At 42.8% G+C, this 15941-nt stretch overlaps 3 protein-coding genes across 3 annotated transcripts; 2 read left to right on the plus strand and 1 right to left on the minus strand.

Annotated features, from left to right (window-relative positions):
- Positions 1-918: 918 nt before the first annotated feature.
- On the minus strand, positions 919-4218 carry dcaf7 (ddb1 and cul4 associated factor 7). Its single transcript, XM_079177452.1, has 7 exons — positions 3885-4218; positions 3454-3612; positions 3084-3195; positions 2881-2999; positions 2578-2787; positions 2268-2385; positions 919-2045 (listed from the first exon to the last, which is right to left on the minus strand). The coding sequence occupies exons 1-7, from the start codon at positions 4020-4022 to the stop codon at positions 1873-1875; spliced, it is 1029 nt and encodes a 342-aa protein (XP_079033578.1). The 5' UTR covers positions 4023-4218; the 3' UTR covers positions 919-1872.
- A 3230-nt stretch (positions 4219-7448) lies between these two features.
- angptl6 (angiopoietin-like 6) lies at positions 7449-10578 on the plus strand (the record flags this gene model as incomplete). The annotated part of the gene is made up of 6 exons (XM_079178144.1): positions 7449-7919; positions 8007-8144; positions 8231-8432; positions 9407-9600; positions 10041-10311; positions 10394-10578. 6 exons carry the CDS (start codon positions 7449-7451, stop codon positions 10576-10578), a joined length of 1461 nt encoding a protein of 486 aa, XP_079034270.1.
- A 512-nt stretch (positions 10579-11090) lies between these two features.
- On the plus strand, positions 11091-15931 carry LOC306709805 (vascular cell adhesion protein 1). The gene is made up of 10 exons (XM_079178090.1): positions 11091-11257; positions 12208-12465; positions 12555-12881; positions 12988-13287; positions 13419-13673; positions 13868-14194; positions 14290-14523; positions 14618-14854; positions 14963-15229; positions 15359-15931. The coding sequence occupies exons 1-10, from the start codon at positions 11206-11208 to the stop codon at positions 15556-15558; spliced, it is 2457 nt and encodes an 818-aa protein (XP_079034216.1). The 5' UTR covers positions 11091-11205; the 3' UTR covers positions 15559-15931.
- The last annotated feature ends 10 nt before the right edge of the window (positions 15932-15941 follow it).

Raw genomic sequence — 15941 nt, forward strand, 5'->3', positions numbered from 1 at the left:
CAATGGGAGTCTGAAACGCTTTTTTTTATTGTTCCAGGTGCACCAAGAAATATAATGTCACATACAGTGCAGAAGAAATATTCAGCACTGTGTGACAGTAGACATAAACTCTCTGCAAGTGTACACCTCCACTACGAGTCTGACTCAACGGATGAGAGAATGCAAGTTATGAATGACTTCTCTACGATTGTGCAAAGTAACATAAAAACATTTACTCAATTACTGTACTTAAGTACAATTCTGAACTATGTTAAATGTAATGCTACTTTAGACAATGAATTGAATACAGAACAGTCAAATCCTGCTCACTTATTGATGCATCGGTATTTACTATCTCACAATGTAATATATGACTATGTCCGTCACAGGGGCTAAATAAACAAAATGAGGTCTTTTACTTTCGATATTTTAAGTATTTTGTTATTCATACTTCTGCACTTTCACTTAGGATATAAATGCAGGACTTTAACTTGTGATGGAGTACTTTTACATAGTTTTGGCAGTATTTCTTACTTAAGTAAAGGATCTGAGTATTTCTTTCATTACTGGAAATGAGGTACATAAAGGTTTGTCATTTGCTAACATTTTGGTTTTAGAAATGATTTGCCATCCTGCCTCTAGAGGGCACATGCAGGCACTCGTAAACGCATCACCAAGGTACTCACTATGCAAACACAGGTGAGAGGAGTTTGAAAACAATCACCTGTGACACAGCATTATATGCGGGGGTATAGCTCAGTGGTAGAGCATTTGACTGCAGATCAAGAGGTCCCCAGTTCAAATCTGGGTGCCCCCTTTTTATACTCATTCTTTGACCTCATGCGGTGCATGAGCAACAATATAATACTTACATACTTACTAATAAATAAGAACTGGCATCTGTAAACCATTTGCAACTTCACAAAACAAAGCAATATGTCAAGTTTGTTCCTAGGACATGAAGGAATACAATTTATTAGAGCAAATTCATTAATAAACTTTATGAAAAAGCTACAACATGAACACTTGTCTTACCAACATCTCTAGTTGATATATTTATATGTATGTACATGTTTTGCCTTGTAATGGCATGCTACAAGGACGTGACCCTTTAATTATTGGAAACAACAAAAAGAGAGGCAGACTCGGTCAGGAAGTTGTTTCACACTCCGCCCATTTCCACAACTTTAAACACAAAAGAAAATGCAGCTTTCAAAGCACAATCTCCTACAATTAAAGAAGAGAAGAAGAAGGGAGTTCAAAGGGCTGAACGACATTGCTCTGGTAGGTTCTGAGTGTTGCTGTACATGGCTGCCTCACGGCCAAACTAAAACACGCCATATGATGACAGACGATACAAATCCCTCTCGGGTCATCTGACAATTTAGAAAAGTTTCATCGGTCACAAGTTTGAGCCTCGATCGTTCGGTGGGAGTAAACGGGACAAACACCCGTTTGAAAAATCTTAGACAAGAAGGCTCCCACGTATTCTCAGAGAGGTCATCTTCTGCCACCTCCAGTAGTTTGCATCAACCTTTCCAACTCGAAAAGATGAAGCACACGCCCTCTAAACCCTTCATAACAATCTCACAGCTGGCTGAAATGACACCGAGAAGTATAAAAATCGGATGCTGCTCAGATTTCAAAGCTTCTGAACACTACCTTGTGAGCAAAAAATAAATAAGAGCTTAATACTTTTAATAGAAGAACGACGCAGTAAAGACAAAATGTAAACCGGGTCATTGTGGGGTAGGTGTGCGATACTCCAAACACGCTCAGAAAGTTCACTCGTGACCTCATCCTCGTCTTGAAAGCAGTGGGACGAAGGCTAAAAATCAAGTCCAGATCTGAAACAAGAAGGAGCTTCTCTTCTTCGTACAAGTGTTCGTGGCTTTAGACACGCAGGATCTCCAAGCAGTTGTTGTAGCAGATGGCGATCCAGTCCGGCTGCGTGGACGCCCACTGCACGTTGTTGATCTCCCCTTCGGAAGTGTAGGCCAGGATGGGATCCTCAATGGCTCGCGGCATCTGCTGGATGTCCCAGATCAGAGCCTGGTGGTCGTCGGCTAAGGGAATGAGACACAAAGAAGACATTAACAGAGCTATTTCAGACTGAGAAAGCAGGAAAATACAGCCGATTACAGATAAAGTTAAGACTTAAGGTCCCTTTACAGTACGAGTATGTGCTGTTTCAGATGAAAGTTACCAATCGTCAGAGAAATGTGTCTTTGCTAGCATCTGTCCCCCCCCCCCCCCCAGTATATCCCACAATCTGTAGGGGCCTTCACCTGCAGTGCAGATGTGACACGACGAGTGGGGGGCCCAGGCGATGCCGTTGACACAAGCGCGATGGTTGTTTAGCCGAGCCACCGGAGTGCAAGGCACACGTACATCCAGGATGACAACCTATCACATCAAATAGTAACGTGAAACATTGGTTAAGTGTCAACAAACAAATAGTTCATGTTTTTATACTTATGGTTCTAGAAAAGGTGCTTCTCAGTCACAATCCTTTTCTAAATACTTTTTTTTAAAAAAAAGCTTCTTTGGCTTACCAACGTTTCAATTTCAACGCAGAAAACATGGCTACCGACTGACCTCCATGCCGTCCATGGCCATTGTGGCCAAGTAGTTGGGGTCCTGCTTGTTCCAGCAAAGGCGGAGCAGCGGGTGGTGCTGGGGGTCCTCGTAGATGATGGTGCTGTGCTCCAGGTGCCGGAGGTCAAACATGCGGACGGATCCATCGGCTCCCACAGAGGCAAACATATCTCTACCACCGCCCGCACGGCTGAACGCGATGTCATACACCTGCACAAACACCAAGACGTCGATTGAAATATTTGTTTCTTTTTAGGCTGTGTACACACGGGGCTGCGTTTTACAGCAAAGACACCCACACACCTCTTTGTCATGAGCAATCAGCTGGGTCTTCACATGCCCAGACACCAGGTTAACTCGTCCTAACACCTGGCCCGTCTCCAACCCCCAGATAGTGCAGGTGGTGTCAATGCTTGAAGTACCTGCAGGATGAACCAACATGTTAAACTTGCAATTAAGAGCAATTGATATCCCCCTCACTATGTATTATATAGTGGAGTCCTTACCCAGCAGATTCGGATCAACTTCATTCCAGTCAAAGGATGTGAGCGGAGCACAGAAGTCTGAGTTCTTGTTGTTGTTCAGCAAACATTCAAGACGCGTTTCTGTGTCGCTGACCTGCGAGATGAATCCAAAAGAATTTGGCCAGTGAGGAGACTTCTTCAAACAACTACTATGTTCACGGCTGAAGCAGTAAACACAGCACTGACTAGTTTGTGTTCAAACTACTGTTGAGAATGATTCATAACTGACAGATGCAGAAGTCTTCTTGACGACTGTAGTTCCCATGGCCAGGCAGTCAAGGGGTAACTGTACTTAGCATACAAACAATAGCTACATCACCAGACTTATCCTGTTAAGATCAAACATCCTAACCCTCCAAATGCGCAGGTAGTCCCCACTGGTGGCCAGCAGGTCCGGGTAAACCCCCTTAGTGTCCGGGATCCACATGATCTTGGTCGTGGGGTACGGGTGGTCAAATGTGTTCCTGCAGAGGAACTCTGAGCTCTCTTCTTCCAGACCCACCAGCTGGACCTGGACCCAGGAGCAAAACACACATCATGAATTACTGTTGACATGACATGAGGTTAGAAATAGCATTCGCTATATATGGTGTTACTGTGGGACAGCACTGTGACAGACACACAGACACGCGCGCAGACTATTTACACGTGTACTGTTGTGTTTACTGTGGAATAACAACAAAACGGACGTTTGTAAGCCTTGGTGCTGCGCAGGACAAGTAGCATTAGCATTAGCTCGCTGACGTTAAGCTGATGAATAGCCATGGTGACCACACTACGCACCTTGTTGTTGTATTCCTCCACAAAGCTGCCAAGTGCCAGCCGAAAGCGTTTGTCTGGTCGGACGCTCCAGCTCATCGCGTACACCGTCCATGGTGCGTCGTATTTGTAGATTTCTTTTCTTTTGCCGTGAAGCGACATCCTCCCCAAACTGCAGCTGTTGTTAGCCGACACGCTAGCGAAATAAGTAGTCGCGCGAGCCAACTGCCGCCCTTTACTTTGACTCGCGGTCACTAATATCAGCAGATGTGTTGGTAATGACCATTTAATTACTATTAATCTTGTTTTGGAGCAAGATTTCTCACCACTTTACTTAACAAAGAGTGGCATTTCTCGTCATGACCTAAAGCGCTGTCAAGTCCAACAAAACCCATGTGACTTCTGGTAATTGTTTTCAAAATAAAAGCAGATTCTTCTTATTTTTCTTTTAATAAAAGCTAATTATTGTTAAAATCTCATTTTAATAAATGGTATGGTCTTATTTTCTTCCTCGTTTAAGAAACATTGTGGGCACGATTGACAGCTGATTTTTTTCATAAATGTATAATCTATATAAATAGAATCATGTGAACTGATTCATTTGAACTAATGTTTTTGAACTTGTTAAGTAATTGTTATCGATCCATCAAGAATCCACACATCCATCCAAATATCCTCAGATCTTTATTCCTACCAGATCCAGTCGTCTTCTACTCAGATCATGGAGCTGCACTTTTTAACTGCCAGGACCAGACAACAAATAATGTTTTAATTTGATGATCCATTCTGTTCATTTGTGATTGCTTCGGTGTGTTTACTTTATTCTGAAATATATTATTTCACGGAAGGTTTTAATGTTGCAGTTCCTGCATTGTTGCATTGTGACCACTAGATGGACGCAGACACCGGTACACCTTCATCTCCAACTACCGTCGAGGGAGGTACTAACGCCTCAGGTACAACTTTGTGCTATCACTTCAGAAGAATAGCAGTCAGTGAACATTGTAATATTACACTAGGAAGAAAGACTTCTGCACTGCTGCATATGGTCACACCTCCTGCCCGTGTTTGGTCAATAAATACCTTTGTTACAGTGTGTTACAGGTGCTAAGGAGCTACCTGTATCCCAGCTTGCACCTCTAAACAAAACTGAACAGATCTGTGTTGAATGCATATGCATATGCAATATTATTATAATATTATATGATACAAAGAAGAAGTACATAAATAGCAAAACAAAATAGTATTTATTTGGCCATTTATATATGGAGGCCTATAGTTTTTAGCCAAATATGAATGCTTTTTTTCCCTATTATCTTCCATTGGTCCACATAAAACAGCACCAATATATTAATTATATTATACATGGCTGCAATATGACAACACAAAACATTATTCTACATGATAAACATTAACCTATATAAAGTGTGGCTGTTTCAATTGTTGTTGTTGTCCAGTTCATGAGCAGGAAAGAGAGTTGTCTGTATCTTTATTCAAGAGAGCAGAAAGACAACTGTAACACAAAACTAAAACGTTTGTTTTATTTTATAGAACAGGAGCAATTGAAATCGCAGGATGTAATTAACTCCAGCAAGTAGCTGGCAGCAAAGCAACACCATGCAGCTGCTGAGAAACCACAAAGAAGAATATAATTTTAGGTGTCACACTTCCACCCCATCATTGAGGGATCTTTGACAGTCCTGCAGTTTTGTCAGTAGCAGATATTACAGGAGGACAACTGCTGCAATATCAAAGATATTATATCAACGTGTTTACTGGCAACACCGCTGGCCACAGAGAATAGTGTAACCACCGCTTCACATGTCATAGCATTTCAAAGGTCAAACGTGCAATGCTGTTTCTTTTTTTGCGATCTGGTTGCACGATCTGTCCCCACCCAAAAACTTGATGCTTCTTTATATCACAGATTGGGTGTGACCATCACTGCAACAAAATGGAACAACATTTAATGCATCTAATAGTGTACCGTGTGCTGCGGTCTCTGTAGGTTAAACGTTGCAAGCCTTTCTTTATCTCTAAGTGGTATGACTCCAATAAATGAAAGTTGAAACAACTTGTCTGATCCTCAGATCAGGTAGAAGCTGCTGCATTTCAATGAAGAAATTAGAATTTCAACTATAAGCACAAACTTTGAGGTTTATGTACTTTAGTATTTCCATTTAATGATACTTTGTACTTCTACTTTACTACATTTTGGTGGCACACATTGTACTTTTGAACACATTTCAGTTATCTGACAGCAACATTTACTTTGTGAATTAAGATTTTACATAAACTACATACGATCATAATATATGAAAAAATGCATTGTTATGGATTAAAGTACTAAAACTAGCAGTATAGGTGAAAAAGAGCTGAAACGATGAGGCGATTAATTGAACAACGGAAAATGAATTGCATCATTGTTTTTTAACAAATACTAATACTGTTTCTAGCTTTTCAAATGTGACCATATGATGCTTTTCTTTGTCCTATTTGATGATTTTTGGACTGTTGGTCGTACAAAACAAGACGAGGACACCCTGTTAGCGTTTGTCATTATTTTATGACATTTCATAGAATCAACCACGAACAAAACCATCAATGACAACAACCATTAGTTGCAGCCCTTGCGTAAATCACTGCATTTGAACAGCACACTAGTTCCTTATAGGATAAAGTCTGTGGCAGGATAGAAGGTTGATGGCCGAGGGAGGAGACATCCAGCTAAACAGCAGGTACTGGGAGGCGGCGTCATTTGGATGGTTTGTAATTAGCTGTCTCCCTCTTCACAGATCCTCACACAGAACCTCCGGAGAAGTAAAGGTAGATTAGCTGCTTCCAAAACGTGGGTTCACGTCAACATTCACGGAGGACCACTGACGACTTTTGATTTGGAAGAAGCATCTTGTGACTCTTCCTGATCCTTGAACATGTGATTTTTGAAAGAAATGCGTCAGCCTTTATTTCATCTTTGTTTCATCTGTGCATCCTGGGAGCTGCAGCTACACACTGGAGCAGAACAAAGACATCCTGAACACTTTTCAGCTGCTGCGGTAAGTCAACGCAAAGTCCACTTCAATGTAGACCGTAATCTACTCATCCAAAGTTGCACTTGGCAAAATAACTCATTAGCTAGTTAAATCATTCTAAAATCCAGAAAAAAATATTTCTTTGACGTGTAGACTTGTAGTTTTGGTACCAGCGAGAAAGTTATGGAGGAGATTCTTGTGTCAGATGTCGATATTTACCTATTTGGATTTGTGTGTTTATGGTGTTGACCGTGGCTGTTGTGTCTGGATGTGCAGCTAACTCCTCTGTTGACCGTGAGATGGAAGTGTGTGGACTCTGGCTGGTTGATGTTGACTGTTGTCCTTTTGGTGTTGACCTGCTAATAAATTCCAGCCAGGGGGAAATGTGTGTATACAAAGAAACATCTGGTGAACAGTCAAGACCCACAACACACTGTTTCCCTTTGAAAGTGTATGTCTTTGTGTCAGTTGTTATTTCTGTGCTGTTATTGCTGTGGCAATTCTAATCATGTCCTCTCCTCCGCTACCAGGGTATCCTCAGAAGTTTAACACATTCATGGAGAAGACACTGACAATAGGTCTGACTCTTTTCTTAACACTCTGTGTGGACATACCAGGAGCTGGAGGACGGAAGGATGGAGCTCATGGCGAGGACACTCAGAATGGTTCATCGCGATCTTCAGACACAAAAGGAGGCCGTTGCTCCTACACTTTCATTGTCCCACAGCAGAAACTGACAGGTGCGCTGTGTTTGAACACGCAGTCGGCTTCTGCCAACCAGTCGGAGGTGGCAGCGCTGCGGGCGGAGCTCAGACGGCAGCAGGAGCAGCTGGAGAAGCTCCACGGCCAGCTGGAGCAGGAGGGGTCCCTGGCCATGGAGGTAAGAGCCCTGCGCAAAGAGAGTAACAGCATGAATTCTCGCATTTCCGAGCTCTATGCCCAGCTGCTACATGAAGTCATTCACAAGAAAGACCAGGCTTCGGAGCAGCGAAGGGTGGAGAGCATCCTGCTAAATGCTACAACACAGGTGAGCAGAGCGCCGCATCATCTGCGTCTTGTCCTCATTGCTATCGAACTCATCCTAATGTTTGCTGTGGGTGGTGCGACATGTCAGGCGCTGCAGGTGTCCAGTAACTACAGGGAGCTGGAGAAGAAATATGGAGCCCTCACCTCCATGTTGAGCTCCCAGAACCAGCTTATAGCTCGCCTGGAGAAGCAGTGCCAGTGCAGGGAGTCCACGCAGGCCTCTCTGGTAGGGAATAAACTGTGGTCAGCATGTTGCAAAGTTAGGTTTGAAAACTGGAACTGAGAGTGTTGTTTTTGTGTTGGTCTGGACAGGTGACGACTGAACCACCAAAAATCCAGTCTAATGTGCATCCTAATTACAGCTCTGACGCCAGCGAAATGGCCAATGATGTTCAAAGGGACCAAAGTGCTCTTCCTCCACAACAGGAAAAAGCTGTTGTTTCCCTCCCCACCACCTCAACCAACTCTCCTACGGACCCTCCATTCATTAGTTTCCCTGTCACAAAGACTCCAGGTACATCAATGCAAAGCACGTCTTAGAGCAGGAGTGCTCGATTAGACTTAAACCTATGTGTATAAGCGCAGACATCTTCTGTCCGAGTTATTTAGCTGCTCCGATAAGCAGAGGCTGAAGGAGTCAGTGACCTGCTGGTAGGAGCCCTATCACTCTGGGAATGCCTAAACAATGTCAAAAAACAGCCAGCAGCTCTTATCAGAAGAGGGAGGACTTTATAATGAAGACTCACTCTTGAACGACAGCATTTCTTGGAGCTTTAAACTACACGGATACCGTGTACTTGCACAACTGGAATGTTTGAAATGACAAATTGGAGGATTTGAACAGTCTTTCCAACTAGGTAGCAGAACCAAAGTGACTCCACCATGTGTGTGTGTGCGTGTGCGTGTGTGCGTGTGTGTGACTCAACTCTTGCTTAATGAAAGGTCTGATGAAAGGCTGTGCATGGACCGCAAATGCTTGTCGGGGATGACCCTTAGTCATTTGTGTGGGAGATTTTCCTCCATGTATACATTTTCTCGGTGTAGGTTTCTATGTTCCTCTTATCTCTGGAACACGAGACACTCAACATGCGTTGGGGGAAAAATTCTTCAGCTCTGAAAAGATAAGCTGGCGTTGCTGTGTATCTGTGATCCTACTGACGCTGACACAAGCAGAATTCCAAAACCACCTCTATCCACCCTTGTGATTTCCTAAATTGCCCCCACCGAGTACTTTATCTCTGAACTATCTCTTTAACCAAATCAGACATTTAGGCTATTCTGTGTGATCTTTTTTTTTATATTTAATGTAATATTCTTTCACTTCCATTCACTGAAACCCAGGGGAGGCCCGCCTCCCACTTTGAAAACCTCTGCCTTATAGTAAAGAATCTTAAAATGTTATTATAATACGGCAACATGTATCTGCATATAGTCTTGTTATGGCTCCTTCCCCCTCACTTGGTTGCATATACTTTTCTCCCCTCTCAGGGCCGTGGCGGGACTGCCAGCATGTGTTGGAATCAGGTGAGACCACCAGCGGGATCTACCTGCTCCGTCCACAGAGTGCCAACCGCCTCCTGCAGGCCTGGTGTGAGCAGAGTCGGGCTCAGGGAGGGTGGACGGTGATCCAAAGGAGACAGGATGGGTCGGTCAACTTCTTCCGGACGTGGGAGCAGTATAAGGTGGCTCTTAGTTTATTAAGTCCAACTGAGGCTGATGGGAATGTCATTAGTTTTGGTCATAAACCAAAGTATTGGACGAAATTGAAATTTAGAACCGATGATGGCACTAGATGGAAAGTCCGGATCACCAATGTTATTACATTTCATCCTGAGGAGGACATGAATGTGTCCTTGCCAAATTCTTGGCAATCCATCTAATAGTTGTTGAGATATTTCCCCAAAAGCCAAAACGTCAGATGATGACTAAAGTCTTTAGGATTCATCCTCTGGAGACCATGAATGCTGTGAACAATTTGTTTTCCAATCCATCCAGCTAATGTTCAAATATTTCCCTGGAAAAATGACAACTTTGATCTGATGCACTATAACGTCAGGGGAAAAAGAACAACACAGGATTAATACTTTTCCTCCGATTAAACCTGTGTGTTGGTGTGTTACAGCAAGGCTTTGGGAACCTAGACGGAGAGTACTGGCTTGGCCTGGAACACCTCTACTGGCTGACAAAACAGGCCCAATATAAGCTGCGGGTGGCTCTGGAAGACTGGCAGGGCCGGCAGGTGTTTGCAGAGTATGACAGCTTCCACCTTGAACCGGAGAGCGATTGGTACAGACTGCGGTTAGGACAATACCACGGCAATGCAGGGGATTCCCTCTCATGGCACAACAATAAGGCCTTCACCACTCTGGATCGAGACAAGGACAGCTACACGGGTCTGCTCTCCCCCTGGTCCTGTTTGTTAGCTCTCTGTTGACCTTTTCTGTTAATAAGCCTGTTGTTCTGTTGTGTCCGCAGGTAACTGCGCTCACTACCAAAAAGGAGGCTGGTGGTACCACATGTGTGCCCACTCCAATCTGAACGGTGTGTGGTATCGGGGTGGACACTATCGCAGCCGCTACCAGGATGGGGTCTACTGGGCAGAGTTCCACGGGGGGTCCTACTCTCTCAAACGAGTTTCCATGATGATCAAACCCACATAACACTTGCGTCATGGATATGTTTACTGATGCAGACAGATGTAGAGGGCTTTAGAGAATTATGTGTCAGTGTTATCCCTGTACAGTGCTGCCAGTTTTAATGAATACTGCCGCTATATGTTGATTAGAGGCCAGTCAGTGATGTGTGTAGACTGTGAATAATTGGACATTGACTGACATGTTCTGTGTTGACATTTCTGTCCTGTTTTGCAATTTCCTGCCAACATTTTATGTTTTCCAATTTGCAATGTACTTTTAAATAAAATGATGCCCAATTATTTTCTGAATGGTTATTGTTCTGAGTGAATAGAAAAGGTGAAAAGAGAGAAGTGTAGAGAGAAGGAAGAGTGTATCATCTACAAATGCTCCACATAGAACACACTGTGGTTTCAGTGACATAGTTCCGTTCTGCGGGCAGTTTCCTGTTCACCAGGGCGTTGAATTTCATTTCCTTTCTTTTCATCACCCTAAGCACATGTCACTGTCAGTAGCAGGTCGTCACTATCGGGGCCAGCTCTGATCCAGGATTCATCTTGTACAAGTACTGAAGCTGGACATCTGCTGGACCGTCCTGAAACACGCATCACTTCTTCCATCCACTTCCTCCCGCACGGCACGCTGAAAGCCAGCATGCTGCCTCTCAGGATGTTGGGCCTCCTCGTGCTCATGTTTTCACTGTGTGGTGAGTGATATTGACTCTTTGTAGGAGCTGTGGGTCTTAAATGTAACACTTCATTCTATGCTGGGGATATAAAACTAAGTTTAAAAAACCAAGGTAGTTTCTCGCTTGCCTATAGGTTCAAAAGCTCCAGGTGCTACCAGTGATGGTGCTGAGTAAAAAAAAAACGTGTACTAGTTACACTGAAAAAAGAAAAATGTTTACCAACTTACTCATTTAGATAATTACTTTGATTGTTAACACAGATACCTCAATTCAATCTCAAAGATATTGTGTTTATCTAAAATGTTTAGTTTGAGTTTAACCAATTTAAGTAATTATTTGAAGTTGGTTGACAATTTTTCAGTGTAATTATATTTTTAAAGTGACTTCTTTAAATGTAAGTAAAACTTTGAGAAATGAAGCGGCTGAGGGATTATATTGTTTGTAGTAAAAGCTTCCGCTTTAATCTATAATGTGGCAGTTGACTTGCGGTTGTGGTGGGTGGAGTCCATTTTGAAAAAAAGAGTAATCGAACAATTTAGCATGTTAACTATAATCCTGGCAGCATGGATGTTTTTCAGACGGTATATATAAATACAAATACTGTCTGTGAAGTTTTGCTTTTTGAAATCCTCAAAAATGGTGGCTATCTCACTATCCCACTGCTTTAAATTACAACCTTTATCATAACATTTTAGCATGAATATAATACGACCATGCTTATTTTTTATGTTTAAAATTAAAACCAACTTATCTCTCCGTCATGAATGTATAATGTGTCAGTTTAAAAAGAAAATGTTGAACAGTAGCAACGTTTGTATTAATACAGATCTGTGATGGAGCGCAGTTATTACTAAAAAAACAAGAGTACTGTGAGCTAGAATTCAGCCTTAAACAGTTCCTTAGCCACCAGAGTGCAGCAAAGTCCACTTTTAAAGTGCAATCAAAGCATTCCCATTGTCTATCAACAGATGCAGACAGTGGATGCCCCGATGTGCTCAGCCTGGATCCGCCTGAGGTTCTGGCAGAATATGGAGAGTCAGTGACTGTCATCTGTTCCAGTGATCATGATGATAGGATGTACTGGAGGGTTGGAGACATAGCATTTCCAGTAGAAAATAATGAAAGCTGGTCATTAAATCTGACAGATTGGAATGTAACTGCAAAGTGCATATTAAATCTGAATGGTACTCGTAACTGCAGCAAAGACCTTAAAATCACTATATACAGTAAGTTTAATTTCAAATTAATAGTATCTAATGAAAAACAAAAAAAAACAAGCAAAAACAATAATCTATATTTCATTTTGTTTTGGTAGAGAATCCAGAGAGCGTCAGAGTGTTTCCTACAAAGGATATAGTTGCGGTGGAAGGGAGACCGTACGAGCTGCAGTGTAAGGTCAAAGATGTCGCTCCTGTTCAATACTTCACTGTGAGGTGGTACAGAGGCAATGAGACCATCAAGACAGACCATTTCACACAACCAAACAAAACCAAAGGACCAGTAAGTGAGTCCTTCACTCTGGCAGCCAACTTCAGCAGAGGAGAAAACGGAATTCAGGTTAGATGTGAGGCCCAGCTGGACTTTGGGCAACATGGATCACAACCTCCTGTTATTTCAGAAGCACACACTGTTATTGTGCAATGTGAGTAAACTCTTGTTTCCAGATAAACAGATTGATTCTCTCTTTAAAGTCGTTCTCTATGATGTGAATATTTGAATAAATAACAAGCCTTTGTTTGCCTCTTCAGATGCCCCTGAGCTCAAGGACAAAACGGAAGATGTCTATGTGTATGAGGGTGCTCACGTCACCCTGTACTGTGAAGCTGAGGGGAACCCTGCTCCGGCCTTTCGTTGGTCACTCGATGGGGTGAAGTTAGTGACGACCACCAGTTACCTCAACATAACTCGAGCAACCAGCGCAATTTACAACTGCACAGCTACCAATAAACGGGGAAGCACAACTAAGCAAATCCACGTCCATGGGATGAAAATGAACATAATGGGAACCCCTGCAGCCATAACCACCCCTGAGCCATCAACAAAAAGAAGTAGGCTCCTTTACATTGGCATATAGATATAGAATGTGTGTCACTAGTATCTTGCTTGATCAACTGTTTGTCTCCCCTTAATGTGCCCCAAAATGACGCTCTAATTGAATATGCTTACTTTTGAATGGCAGGTTGCCCCCTAGTATTGACGCCTGCTGAAAAGGTGGTGAGATTTGGAGATCCGGTCTCAGTTAACTGCAGCACATCGGCCACAGGTTTTGTCAGCATGGGCTGGGAGGCTACTTCTGGGGCCACGATGTCTACCAATAATGTATCGGTAACCACCTGGAAAGTTGAAAAAGTGGAAGAATGGGACGCCAAACCTTTGTGCTACATTAATTTGAACAGTGGACAGTGTTCTGTGACGCTAGACATCACTGTTTATAGTGAGTACAAGTACTATACATTATATTCTGTCTGTAAGTGATTATTATTTATAGCACACTTAACTGTGCCACTTCAAAAGCAAAGTAAATATGGAAAATATTTCTTGTACAGTTGTGATTGCAATTTCATGGATATCATTATGTTTGTGTCCCCCCCCCCCCCGACTGATTATTTTCCTTTGCTTTATTTGCAGAGACTCCAGACAATGTGTCAGTCTCTGCGTTGGATCAGGGGCCGATGGTGGAGGGCACAGAGTACCGGCTGAAATGTGACATCTCCAACGTGGCTCCTGTGCAGAAGCTCAAACTGACGTGGTACCGCGGCAATGAAACTGTGCACACAGAGATGTTTAATGACACCGCAGAGACCCCAGTAAATGTGTTCTCTATCTTGAGAGTCACACCTGAGAGAGATCACAACGGGGCACTCTTCAGATGCGAGGCTGAGCTGCACCTGGGACAAAATGGACCAGAGCTCAGCCCTACTGTAACCTCATCACCATACACGGCTGATGTGCACTGTGAGTTGTCCTCTTATCTATTTATTCTGGTCATTTTTTTTACACACCCCACTAATATAAAGTTGTGATTAATTTATGTTGATGTTTTATTGTAGATAAACCACTGGTCAAAACTTGCCCAAGCAGTTACGCTGGTGTGGAGCATGAGTTCAGTATGGGCAGCTTGTGTGAATTTGATGGGAACCCTCCACCCACAGTTCAGTGGTACTATGGAAAAGAACGGATCAATGCATCTGAGCCCCTCACCAGGACTCAATCAGGAGAGTACAGAGCTGAAGTTGTAAATAGACTTGGCTCGAAAAACACCTCTGTCCTTATCTCAATCGAATGTGAGTGAATCAGGTCTGCTTGATTGGACATAAGTTTATATTTCCCCTTTTTCGTGATTGATTCTGAAAAGTATCTTTGATACAATGTTCACAGATGGCCCTTCATTTACCTGTGGTGATCGCTACGAGGTCAAAGAGAACGATGTTTTCCAGTGTGAAGCAGCCGGAAGGCCTCAGCCTCTTGTCACCTGGTTTAAAGGAGAGGCGATGGAGGGAGGAAATCAGGTGGCTGCCCCGAAGCACTGGACAAAGAATGATGGAGGAATGTACTTACTGAAAGCAACCAACAAACGTGGAGAAGCCAGCCACGGGCTATATGTTGATGTTTTCTGTACGTTTTATATTTTTGGAATCACATAAAGTGTCTATTGTTTTGTTGACAGTAAATATTAGGGATGATACCATTCCTTCTTCTCAGTTGTCACCCGTCTCTCCACAGATGCCCCTGTGTTCAACAGAAGCTACAGCAAGGAGGTCAACGTGATCCTGGGTGACAGTGTGACTTTTGACTGCAGTGCTGATGGCCACCCTTCCCCTAAGATCAAGTGGGTCTATGGTTCTGAAGCGGATGTGACGGTGACCACCAGTGGGCGCCAGATGAGTATCAATGTCACAGGAGCCACGTCTACCGATGCTGGCGTTTACGTCTGCGTTGCCATGAATGAAGTTGATGTTGTGATAAGAACTGTCACACTGGTGGTGAAAGGTATCATTATTGACTATGTGCAGATGACTTGTGGTAGTCGATGTAGCCATAGATAAACAAACAGCAATTTATGGCACCAAGAAGTGACTTTAAATTCATGTTGTTTTCCTCTTGTTGTTTCTCTTACAGATAGGCCTAAACAACAAGCAGCCGGTGGCACAGTCATTTGGTGGTTGCTGATTCTATTGGTCATCATCCTCATCCTCATCCTCATCATCTTTGCCCACCGCTGGAAAAAACAAGGACAATATGCTTTTGTCTCAGACAAAGCCAATGATCATGATTCAGGTATCCCGATGGCTCCTCAGTCCAACGGGGTGTCCGTTTAGGACATACAGTATATTACTTGCTGAATCAATCAGCCTGAAGAATGAAAACTTAACCAGATGATTGTCATTTGTCCTGCTTAATTACATGTAAATATTTTTACATTTGAACTTTGGTATGGTACGATTTTAGGTTTACTACTTTTATTTCTAGGACTTTAAAGTGTAACCTAGCTTTTGTTTTTAATTCTTATATCAGCATGTGTTAATGTGTTGTATGTGTATTTGGAAACTGTGTACAAGCTACTTTGTAATGATCATATTTGCGTTGTGTAAAGTAACATTGTACAGCTACATAATAAACATAAAGAAAACGGGACAGGGGTGACTGCCATGAATGATTTTGGGAAGAATATTGTAAAAGTCATAATTTGAGAGAAATAATT

Source organism: Pholis gunnellus, assembly GCF_910591455.1.
Source record: "Pholis gunnellus genome assembly, chromosome: 17".
In the NCBI taxonomy this organism is placed as follows: Eukaryota; Metazoa; Chordata; class Actinopteri; order Perciformes; family Pholidae; genus Pholis; species Pholis gunnellus.